Genomic DNA, 12,507 nt, shown 5'->3' on the forward strand with positions numbered 1-12,507 from the left:
AGGACTTGATCCTGTCATTTTTTCATACAGAATTAGTGTTCAGTAAACACTATTACATGGTAGATAGTGGGCCATCTATACTTGCATGCACACACCTGCTATTGTCTGCTCCTTACCATTTTCTTCAGTCACTATGGAGATGATGACAACTTTTCACGAGGGCAGCTGCAGTATTTAACAGTATTCCAAAGAATCAGTTACACCAATACCAAACGCTTAATAGTATCATTCACTAATCAGGTATACCACCACCATACATAAGCTTTTGGTTTGATTTTCACAACTAACTCAGCTGTGAAATACTGTACTGTACTTAGATCAACCCAGGTTGGAGTTTTCCTTTTAAGCATCTACTCAATGAATGATATGCACACTACTGAAGGTAAAATGTCTACACAACTTCTACATTTTATTTACTAAACAGAACAGCATCTACAATGGCAACTTACAACAACACAAAGAAAAACCAACTGAGACAATCAAAACCACACAGCTTAACATCCAGGGAATAACACCACACTTCAAACATTGAAGAAATACCAGTCATTAGCTTCTGTATAGTTTCCCAGCTTCCTCAGCTGCTTCCCATGTTTCAATACATTTTTCTCATATATTCAGTTACATATTCAGGATAATGATGTTACATATCACAACCCGTACAACTCAACTGCTATCACTCTCAACTTTTCTAAAATACACAAATTCTCTCAAACTACATATGCCATACATTCATGGCACATAGATTACAATCTCCCACTAACAGTTTACTTAGATTTTGATCAATAGGTATACAAATGCAGAGATACCTAATTCATATTAAGGGACACAACCCTCAAAAATTCATTCTTGTTTCACATAAAACAGTGTCACACCCTATTGAGTAAGGACTACCAGCACTATAGTCTTAATGGTGTCATTCCCAGAAGAATCAGACCTTAACCTTAACCAAACATTTAACAGCATCAGGCTAATAAATCAGGCTGTAGTTTTATCTTATAGTCAATGATAAAAGAATCTTTGTTAGTAATGTCACCTTGACAAGAAGCCATATCATTTTACTGTTTGATTTTTCAGTTATTAGCACAAAAAAACTTCCTTAGTGTCTAACTCTTTACGAATTGTTTTACAGCACGGAATGTCACCGTATCCTAACCCAGGCATGCCTCCTGGTGTCACCTCAGGGATGCCTATACACAACCCCACCTACATGAGTCAGTCACCTATCCCTCAGGGTCATGGGATGTCTCCTAACCCCAATGGTAATCCTAACCTGCTCCACCCACCCGTGGTACACCCCAGTGGCAGCCCCAGACCAAATTCCACAGGTTAGTATACCTCTCCAATGACCAAGATGTTTTCTACAGAAATATATCATCACATCTAAACTTGTAACAAAGAGGAAATTTTCAATCAAGATGTCTTTCTTTTCAAATCCAACTCCTTCAATCATTGTTGGATAGCACATGATATATTTTACAAGTACCACATAGATGTGTACCACTGACTGTTTCTTCAGTAATGTTTTGTTACTTTGTATGATATAGGTGGAATGGTGGATATGTCTGTGAGTTCTCCAGCTAATGGTTACCATCATCACAATTCTCCATGCCCCTCCCCAGGGGCGATGGGAAACAAAGGCATGTCTCGACAATCACCTCCTTCAAGAGGGCCCCACAGTGTACGACCTATGATCCACAGCAACAGAAATGACATGATGAGCCCAGACGTAAGCCAGAGTTATCTTTCTTTATCCTCTGTGTAGTTATCCATAATGTATTATGTCTGTATCTAAAGTGATGTTTGTAACTTATTGCAAATGGCTGTCACAGATTTCAGGGGATGTTGGTACTTTTGATTGCAAATAGCTGTCACAGAATCTTGAGGATGTTGGTGCTTACGATTGCAAATAACAGTAATAAGAGAATTTTGAGATGTTTGTTACTTATCATTGTGAATGACCTTCAGAGAACCTCAGGATGTGTGGCCGCAAGAAAATTGTTGGAGGAGTTATTTAACAAACACTGACTAGTACATGTACACAAACACAACTGATGTACTAGAATGCTAAGTAGACAGCTACAAACATTGTTGACTTGAAGAATTGACTTTACCATGAGACAACAACCTGCTGAATTACATTTCATATGTAATATTAGAAAGAAAAAAAGTAAAATTCTTCAGACAGAAGAAATTCTGTTGTTCAAGTCTTCCAGAATAATCACACAGAATGTGACAACTACAGATATGCTATAACACTGAACACATGTAATCACATATACAACATAATATTGTTTGGATTTTCAATGTCAATCACAGGAGATGATATTATAGATGGATTTCAACAGTGTTCTCAGGTTAAATGTTGATGAATTATGACGCTTACGTGAATGTTTTTTTTTTTTTAGCCACAAGCCAGACCTACGAACGCCTCCATGCACACACCCGCCGTATCTCTAACAACACCCAGTATTCAAGGCTCCAACTATCCGTCCCCTCTCCCTACCACCTACCATTCGAGTAAGTCCTTGTTGTTATTGTTAGTACGGATAGTCCATATTGAATGCTAAAAGTTGTTCACTGACTTTCTAAGCAATTTCTGTTAAACTATCATCTGATTCACCCATTTTCATTGATTTAGAGTTCAGTGTGAAGATATGGTTCACCACTTCCAATTGGCTTAGAGTTTGCCTGTTAAGGCATGTATGGCAAGTTAAAATTTATTCTTGAAAATTTTGTTTCATGTTAAGTAATTAGAATGTTGCTAATTCTTTCAGATGATTATCCTTTAAACAATTCCGACATGAGTGTTCCAATGTCCAACTATTCACACCTACACTGGAGTGGTCAGGGGTCGCTGTGTTCAGGGATTCCTCCTGGGGGCCTCCAAGTACCGCCTGGGTAGGTGTCACAGTGAAAATCACTCAAAAAGATAGACAGAGTGAATGACTTAATCTGGATCATTCAAGAAAAAAATGAATGATTATGTGTGGAATAAGTGATAATTGCAATTCATATTTGTATCTAGCTTATATATACATTAGTATAGGTGTTATTCATTTCATAGAATTTGATTGTAATAGGATTCTTTGCCTACACTACAAATGACATCAACAGTCATTGTTCCAAACTGAAAGTCTATCAAAAAACTGAAGTAAAGGTTTAATCCAGTGTTGTTCAATTAGGCACTTAGTTTATCAACTAAAGGGGCATAACTCTTCTAAGATACTATTATATTCATAGTATTTCTTCTTACTTTCTACTTAATCAAGACTCTAGGTCTAATAACCCAAGAATTTTATATAAACATTTTTAATTCTGTTTCCACAGGTCCAATAACCCTGGTGGCGGGCATCTATCTCCACTGGCTATCAACACAATGAATCACAACATGCCGATGCACATCAAGAGTGAGCCAATATCGCCGCCGCGAGACTCAACAACACCATCAAATCTCCATTCACTGCGACCACCTTCATCAGGTCAAGGCCATCTATCACCTGTACACATGAATCACACACATAGTAACAATTCATCTCCAAACGCAAACTCACAGTCTCTGGAATATGATGGACCTTTATTAAAGCGGACTCGTGTAGACCATGGATGGACAACCTGAGACCCGTGTCAATTATAGGGGTCAAAAATGTCTCTCCTCTGTAACATATATATAAATAAACTTGTATGTGAGAATGACAGTGGGTGCCAAGGTTGCTGGATCTCCTGGGGTATAAAAAGTGCGAGATCACAAGATTCTTGAGGTCAGCAGGGTGCTTGTCATGTATGTAAAAATATATAATGTAGAAAGATTGCTGGGTAAAACCCAGAGTACATACCTGGATACTTGACCTTGTCCTGACCTTGAATTGACCTTGGCCTTTACCATGTGGAAGAAAGAGATTTGGACCCCTTTGCTACGTATATTTTTTGTGTTACCATGGTTACATTTTTAAGTGCATGTGCCTTCATCCTGGTGTATTTCATTGTATATAGTAACCATGTTTGTCGACAATGTTCCCTTCACTCTCACCTGTCACCAGTCATAAGTTTTGGTACTTAGGTCAGCTTTATAATTCATTTTGTAAAAAAAAAAAACACAATTAAGGATAATGCCATAATTAATGGACCAACATGGTCCTGTAATGTCATTACCACTGTATTGGTTGTATACATAATGTTAGTGAGGGGAAATAACTCAATGTGTAATCGATGTTTGTAGGTATTTGTGTTGATGACTTGTGTAGTCACGATGACCTGAAAATCTATCCCATAATGCATGGTTGAAAAGTGTTCCTTCAGAATTTTGAGACAATTATTACTTAAGTATTGATTAAAAAGTCGTTTAAATCAGTATGAATGAAAAAATTGCACAGGATACAATGTAAGAATTGCAGATGAAAGACATTTTTGATTAGATGGTTCAGTAATATATATAATGTGGCAGACGTGTAGATCTGGCTTTCCTGAGCAGTGACAACAATGCCTTTGTAAATATGATATGATAGACATGTCTCTTCAATTGTTTAATAGTGCTTCTATACAGTAAACAGATATTTCTCAAACACAGTGCTATTTGAAAGTGCATGCTGCCAAAAATATGAATCTGCATTAATCAAATTTTATCCATTAATGATGAGAAATGATTTGTTGCCTATTTTTGTATGACTCAATGAGATAATCCTATGAAGGATGTTTCATAAATCCTGTGATGATGGTTGTCCCTGTTGTGGCCCTTGCACATTATTGTTGGTGGTATCAGGAAGGTGTTGTATTGTGTTTCATACCTCACAAAATTTTCCTCAACTATTTCCTCAGTAATATCATGTAATAATGTTGATATCTGACATTGGAAGTTATTAGACTGTTATCTTAGAAATAGCGACACTCCATCAACAAGTTATCTTTAGTCAATCAATTTATTATTACCTTTATTTCCACCTCAGGTAAAACATGATTGTCATGACTGACTGAGGGTTCTATACTGATGACTTGTTTTTTGTCCACAACGATAAAGATCAATCTGGACAAATTAGTTTAATATTTTTCAGTATACACATTCTCTGTGATTCTGATGACTTTAAGAGTATGTTAAAGTTTCAATATTATGTACATGAGGTGAATTCTACAGGAAGGTTATGACATACAACATACAGTAATGTTTGAACTAAATATACTGTGACAAGGGTAAAATATGGTAGTCATGTAGTGTTTTGTTTGTGCTGTTGTTTGGTACCTGTAGTCTGTATTATGGTGCCTCGTCTGTGATGTGGAGCCTCAATGGTGATGTGGTGCCTCAATGGTGATGTGCTTTCCATTCATGACATATTGCTGCATCAGTTAAGTGATGCCCAATGATCATCTGGTTCCTGTTAGTAATGTGGTACCTCATTAGTAATGAAGCCTCATTGACTGTGGTGCCTCAATGTTTATGGGGTTCCCTCCTCTCACGGCCCTCATCAAAACATAAGCCTGTAAATACATCATTGTTACACACTTTTATACTGCAGGATCAAAATGTTTCTCACAAGTGCCTGCCCGAAAAATGAAGTGCTACCAAATTTGTTCAATTATAATACATCTACCAGAAGTCAATAGCGACAACATATCAGTAGGTCATGGTCTCTTTGGTGACCGAGACCCTTGAACCTTCAGGCATAACATCACTGAATATCCAGGGCATCCTCCTGGAACATCGGCCTTAGTTATAACAACATACACAATTTAGGAGACCAATATGTTAACTGTTGGGGATTTTAGGTCACCTGAGATTAAGTCTCAAGTGACTTATTCTAATCACCTTTTGTCTGTCGTGTGTCATCCATCATACATTTTTAAATAATTTACATTTTTGATCTTCTAATAAACTACTTGAACCAATTCATTGAAATTTGGTGGGAACATTCCTTGGTCAAAGTTGCAACCAATTTTTTTATTGTATGGTCCTCATCTCTGAGGGTTTCTGAGGAATGGGGTCAAAATGGCTTGAATAGATGGGAGGGTCTTAAGGTTATTTATATCAAAGCTATTTATTTCTCTATAAGAAAATGATCCTTTTGGTTATATTTTATTTATTTCCTGTCATTAATCAATCATATTTGACTGGTATTTAACCAATGAAATGAAACTTTGATACTTTGTCAGTTTTGACCCTGACCTGGCCTCTGGATTACAGGACAGGCTATAAATGAGTAATATTGGCCAAAATTTCAACAATCTTCTACTTCAGACTATAAAATGTCCTGAAAATATTTTAATTGGAAATAATTCAAACTTTGTAAGAATTAATACTATATTGGATAGCAGTTTGATGGTATGCACATATTGACTCAGGCTAACCCCTAGGAACTCATAGGCGGAGTCAAACAGTATCAAATTGACTGAAATTTCACAAATTTTCTTCTTTAGATTTAGGTAGGTAGAATTCAATAATCTCTGTGGGTCTTGAGATGTGTTACCAAAATTGTGAAGTTCATGACCCCTGAAAAGGAGGGAAAGTTTACTATAGTTTATGTGAATTATAAGTATATGTACAAAATGACCCTGGATGAACTCCAGGGGCTAAGTAGCGAAAATGGTCAAAAGGTGCATTATCACATTGGGCATTCTTTGAATCCAGGGTCGAATTTCATTCCCTTCCTCATCCCAGCAGAGGGTAAAATTACCTACCATTTTCATTTATATGATCGTTTAATTTCCATTGGAAATAATTCAGATTTGGTTAGAATTATTAACATGATATGAAACTGTAATGTCAGGTGTACAACGTAGTTCAGGTTATTCTTGATCACATGATTTGATAGCTGAAATGACAGTTATTTTCATAGAACTCAGGTGACCGTTAAGGCCCTTAAGCCTCCTGTTTTTTATATCATTATACAGTTGGCATTAGGTAATCAATTAAAATTTAGCACTTAACTACATGTCGTACATTTGTGTTAGTATTTTTGATAATGTACTTCAAGGTCACATATCAAATTTATAATGGAATGACCATGACCTTGTATATTTCTAGATATTGAATTAAAAAAATGTGTTTTAAATTTCGAGGTGAAGGTCATACAAAATGTTTAAAAAATGGTGTGTGACTCCAAACTCAGTCATTCAATTACAAATTGATCCCATTAGATTGAGCATTAAAGCATTTTGGCAAAGAAAACTTCAGTACATCAGGTACATTTACATAACATAAAGAGAATACAATTGAGTATTTTGGGCAGACTCTGCTGTGATTATCAGAGGCAAAGACTGCCACTAGAGCTCAGGTGTAATAGTCTTAATCAAAATCTATTTATCTTTAAAAGGAAAACTCAATATTATTTTTATGTATACTGAGAACTGTAGGTATGCATGTGGAACATTATTGATGAGCCATTTCATATGTCTATGACTGTAATAGTAAAATTCACATCTTCCCCACATGTAATCCTATCAAAGACCAGGTCATCATGTTTTCTCACAACAAATGCAGAACATTATGCTTTGTGCCAAATATGTAAATTTTGAAGTTTAGATTTGACTTTGAATTAGACAGAAGCATTCCTATCATATAGTTCATATCACATAGTTTATGTCCCCAGTGCGCAATGTCATTATGCCACATATAGCTCATGTACCCCTAGCACAGTGGCATAGTTCCAAATAATCTGCCATAGACAGGCCACCCTTATTTTCCAAAAATGCACTCATAAGCACTAGCTGCAATTTTGACCTTGTCCTCCTCACCAGAAATCCTGCAAGTAAGGCACAGTTCTAGTCTTATCCCCAGACCACAGATACCTGTATTTTATGGAAATTGTTTGACTCCCAATACAAATATCCAAACACTTACTGGTAGACTGGCCCTAACCAGTCACAAGATAGGCATGCATTAAACTACAAAGTACATAATTTTGGTTATTTCGCAATAAAAGCTTTCAATACATATACAAAAATCACAAGCAAACATTTGGTACTTTACCATGTATAGAAATACCATATGTAAAGGTTGAAGGTCAAGGTTAGCATGTGTTTGACATATGTTAAGGTCAACAGGAGAATATTTATTATTGTAAATTGTCTATCATAAACATTTCACTTCATATTTTATTTTCCCACAAGCGACAACTGCTTATTTATAAAGTATAATGACTGTTATTCTATAGAAATGTTTAAACAAACTGTGTCATACGAGAGTAGTTGCCACAAGTGTCCCATTAACAATATTTGTTGTCTGATATTGACTGTGTATGTTACCTGATGGGAAAATACCATCTTTCTGAATATGTTGTTGGGGTCAAATCTCCAAGATAAACAGTGTCAACTAAATGTGTGGTCCGTACTGGTTATCACATACTACAAGCACCTGTTTTCAAAGTAGTGCACATTGTATGATAATCAGTTATTCAAAACATAAGTTTACAGTTAATTGTCTACCATTGAAACTGTAGGAAGATTTCATATAAAAGTAACAGCATTACCAAAAGTTGTACCAACACCTTAGGAATGATACCAGGACTTTGGGTATTGTACCAGTATCTCACATTTTAACATGCTCTGCCTATTCAACAAGTATCTAACATATTGTGTGCTGTATACCCTGCATATCATACCAGTTCCTTGCATATCGTAGTGCCATGTGTATGTTTGTTACCTCTGTATGGCTGAATTGCTGCATTTGACTACAGGATCACTTGCAACTTGATCCTCCCTATCATAAGACTTCAAAAAGTTATTCTAGGAATATGTTGCTGATTGTACATACACTGTATCATTAGAATGTGGCACTTTAAAGGTGATACAGCGACTTATAAGTTGTTTTTTTTTGCGAGTTGTAATATATTTATGCTTGATACTTAATTTATTGTAATAACTATGTTGATTAATTTTGTGCAGGAGGTAGTTTGTTATATGTATTATTTAATTGCCCTTTTGAAGATTAATAGGTTATATTTTCATGTGAAACTTTGGCAAGAGTTGTTAATTTGTATAGATCAGTAAGGAGTTCTACCTTAATAACCGATACATGGTCAGGACCACCTGTACCACTTGGTGGGTAAAGGTCACACAGGAGTTATCTACCTTAGCAACCTATACATAGACAGGACCTCTCGTACCACATGTGTATAGGTCACACAGGAGTTATCTACCTTAGTAACCTATATATATAAATGGGACTTCCCGTACCACTTTGTGTGTATGGGTCACACAGGAGTTATCTACCTTAGTAACCTATATATATATAAATGGGACTTCCCGTACCACTTGGTGTGTATAGGTCACACAGGAGTTATCTACCTTAGTAACCTATATATAAATGGGACTTCCCGTACCACTTTGTGTGTATGGGTCACACAGGAGTTATCTACCTTAGTAACCTATATATATATATAAATGGGACTTCCCGTACCACTTGGTGTGTATAGGTCACACAGGAGTTATCTACCTTAGTAACCTATATATAAATGGGACTTCCCGTACCACTTGGTGTTTATAGGTCACACAGGAGTTATCTACCTTAGTAACCTATACATAAATGAGATCTCCCATACCATGTGTGTGTATAGGTCACTCATGAGATATCTACTTAAGTAACAGATACATAGATGGGACCTCCCATACCACATGTTTATAGGTCACAGAGGAGTTATATACCTTAGTCACCTATACAAAGATTTCTTGTAACACATGTGTATAGGTCACAGGGTAGTTATCTTCCTTAGTAACTGATACATAGATGAGATCTTTCGTACCACCTGTGTTTACGTAACAGAGGAGTTATCTACCTTAGTAACCTGTTCATTGACAAGATTGTATGTAAATCATAGTGATGTTATCTACCTTGAAGGGTTACATACAGTAGAAATTATGTTGACGATGTAACATTAAAATATTTGGATATATGTGTAAGCGTAATTCATGACATAAGCTGGACTTATGTTTGTGTTTCCTCATTTTTACATATTATTTTGCTATTAAGTTGTACTTGTTAGTTTTTGTGGTGTTAGTAGTTAGGACTCACTGGAAAATTAAGTTTTCTCAAGAAATGTTCAAAGGAATATTCATGAAGTGTTCAATAGTCACACCTTTATTATCATTTAAATCAAAAAAATAAAATCATGATTATCTGATGTATGAAATTCAGATAGAAAATATTCATTAACAGGATATGTTAGTCAAGGGAAAGAAATCTACTTAATCTGCACGTGCCATACTTTTATGTTAAAAAAGGTTGCTTTAAAATTTCAGTTTTAATTCACCTGTTCAGGCATTAGATGATTTTGAAACAGACTTTCACTGAACCATCCAATGGTCACACATGATTTTTCCAGGATATTATTTTTTTTTTTTTTTTTTGTTATTTAACCTTAATGGTATAAGAGAATTTGCCATCATATACCTTGAAGTTATTATTTTGAGCTATTTTGTTAAAAACATTAAAAGCGTTATATTCAGAACAATTACTGTCATTTAAGCATGATTGGCTCTCATATTCTTTCAGATCTTTAGACAATTTTTAAAAAGTTTATCAACAAAAAATGTTGCATTTAGTTTGCAAAATATACATATGTCCAAGTGGGAACTCTTTTGGAATGGAGATGCTATCAATGTAAGATAATATAGATCCTGAACTCAGTATGTCTGGTCAGTTACACTGTCATACAGATTAGCTTTGATGATGTTGTATACCATATTAGATGTTGATTGTGTTATTTATCAAGGGTTTTTGATTTTAGAGATTTCACAGGTCAATGTTACAGTGTTTGATTTTAGAGATTTCACTGGCCTGTACATGTGTAACAGTGTCTGAATTTAGAAATTTTACTGGTCTGTGTAAGGGTGTTTGGTTTTAGAAATTTCACTGGCCAGTGTAAGAATGTTTGATTTTAGAAATTTCACTGGCCTGTGTAAGGGCGTTTGATTTTGGAGATTTCACTGGCCTGCATAACGGTGTTTGATTTTGGAGGTTTCACTGGCCTGCATTACATTGATGGTATACATGTCAGGTTTGTTACTTGTTACAAAACAGTGCTTGTTAGATAATTAGTTCTTAATCATTTTACAGGGAATGATATTTTTATATTCAGACTATAATTCAATATTGTTTGCTTTTACCACCAGATTTTTTTTTTTTTTTTGAAAAATGAAGTGTTTTGTTTAGATGTCTAAAGATCAGGGTTACAGTTATCATTTTAACAATGTTAAACATTTACCTGGTAATTGTTAAGTTTTTATTGTAAACTTTTGAAATGGAATTATTTTCAAATGTTGAATGTTTTGTTTGAAAAAGTATTTCATGTTGGTTGTCATGGTGTAGATCAGAGAATTAATGGATTTTTATTGAAATTTTGGTTTTTAACAGTAAGACTATTTTCTTGTAACACCGAGACCGATTGCTGACATAACTGCTTATTGTTTGACTTTGTGTGTCTACAGTAGCGTAATATGTGATTGAAAGGATGTTCTATATATAGATAACAAATTAGCATACTCTACTGGTATTTTTTATTAAGGCTATATATACATTATATAAAATGTCACTTTGTATTCTGGGATAAAGAGAAATCAAATGTTTGAATATGTGTAATTACATATGCTGGATCACTGTTACATGATTTGTATATCATTTTTGTAAAGGATTATTTGAAAGGGTAGCACTTCCCCTGAACATTTGTTAGTGTGAGTTCATCAACGACTTGTTCACACACTGTGTTGTGTCCGATGCCTTAGATACTGCACAGACACTGGGACGGTTATTTTAGTATGATGACACAAAGCTGTTCTGCCTTACCCTTGTACCACCGTCTCTCTATAGGTCATCATCATGTCTGTGGACGTTAGATAACTATTTTTATGGATCAACATATTGCTGTGTGTTGTACCTGTTTTTATTGCAAGATATCCTGGTCATTAAATTGTTGTAACACAATCTGCCTTGTTTGTCTTGTTATTTCTTATATTCAGACCATATTGAACTATGACCTGTGACCTACATTCACTGATATATTTAGGCTATGTTGTCCAGTGATGTTGACATAAATTTACTGAAATGATCAAACTATATTAACCTATGACAATGACCTTCATACACTGAAACAAAATGCAAATATGATCATGCAGCATTAGACAGGTGACTCACTGACACTTTGCAGAGAAGACTGATTTTCCGACCTATTGAATTGGTGAAAAAGTTGACTTTTAAAATATTCCTTCAAATATTTATATGGTAATATATATACAGAAAAAAGGGCTCACAATGGAAAATTAGTTTGAGGTCTGTCTTATACTAGTAAAGATAAAATCACACCTGTACACATGAAGATTAGTTTGGAGATGTCTCACCTAAAGATTAAGAGATCACACTAGAGGTCTGGCTTACACTAGTAGAGATTAGTTTGGAGATCTGTCACACCTGTCAATAGAGGTCTGACTTATACTAGTAGAGATTAGTTTGGAAATATGTCACACCTGTTAATAAAGGTCTGGCTTACACTTGAAGAGATTAGTTTGGAGATTTGTCACACCTGTCAATAG

General features: G+C 35.2%; 1 protein-coding gene across 1 annotated transcript in view; it reads left to right on the forward strand.

Moving 5' to 3' along the window:
• LOC132553659 (myocyte-specific enhancer factor 2C-like) overlaps positions 1–11,902 on the forward strand; it is an 85,122-nt gene extending 73,220 nt beyond the window's left edge. The window contains exons 5-9 of the mRNA XM_060217922.1: positions 1,130–1,325; positions 1,545–1,726; positions 2,406–2,517; positions 2,775–2,898; positions 3,328–11,902. Of these exons, the coding sequence (XP_060073905.1) occupies positions 1,130–1,325; positions 1,545–1,726; positions 2,406–2,517; positions 2,775–2,898; positions 3,328–3,616 (903 nt within the window). The 3' untranslated portion in view covers positions 3,617–11,902. The remainder of the gene's footprint in view (positions 1–1,129; positions 1,326–1,544; positions 1,727–2,405; positions 2,518–2,774; positions 2,899–3,327) is intronic.
• The last annotated feature ends 605 nt before the right edge of the window (positions 11,903–12,507 follow it).

The sequence above is a fragment of the Ylistrum balloti genome, unplaced genomic scaffold (assembly GCF_031769215.1).
Source record: "Ylistrum balloti isolate Yb309-2 unplaced genomic scaffold, AGI_CSIRO_Ybal_v1 Utg369640, whole genome shotgun sequence".
Lineage (NCBI taxonomy): Eukaryota > Metazoa > Mollusca > Bivalvia > Pectinida > Pectinidae > Ylistrum > Ylistrum balloti.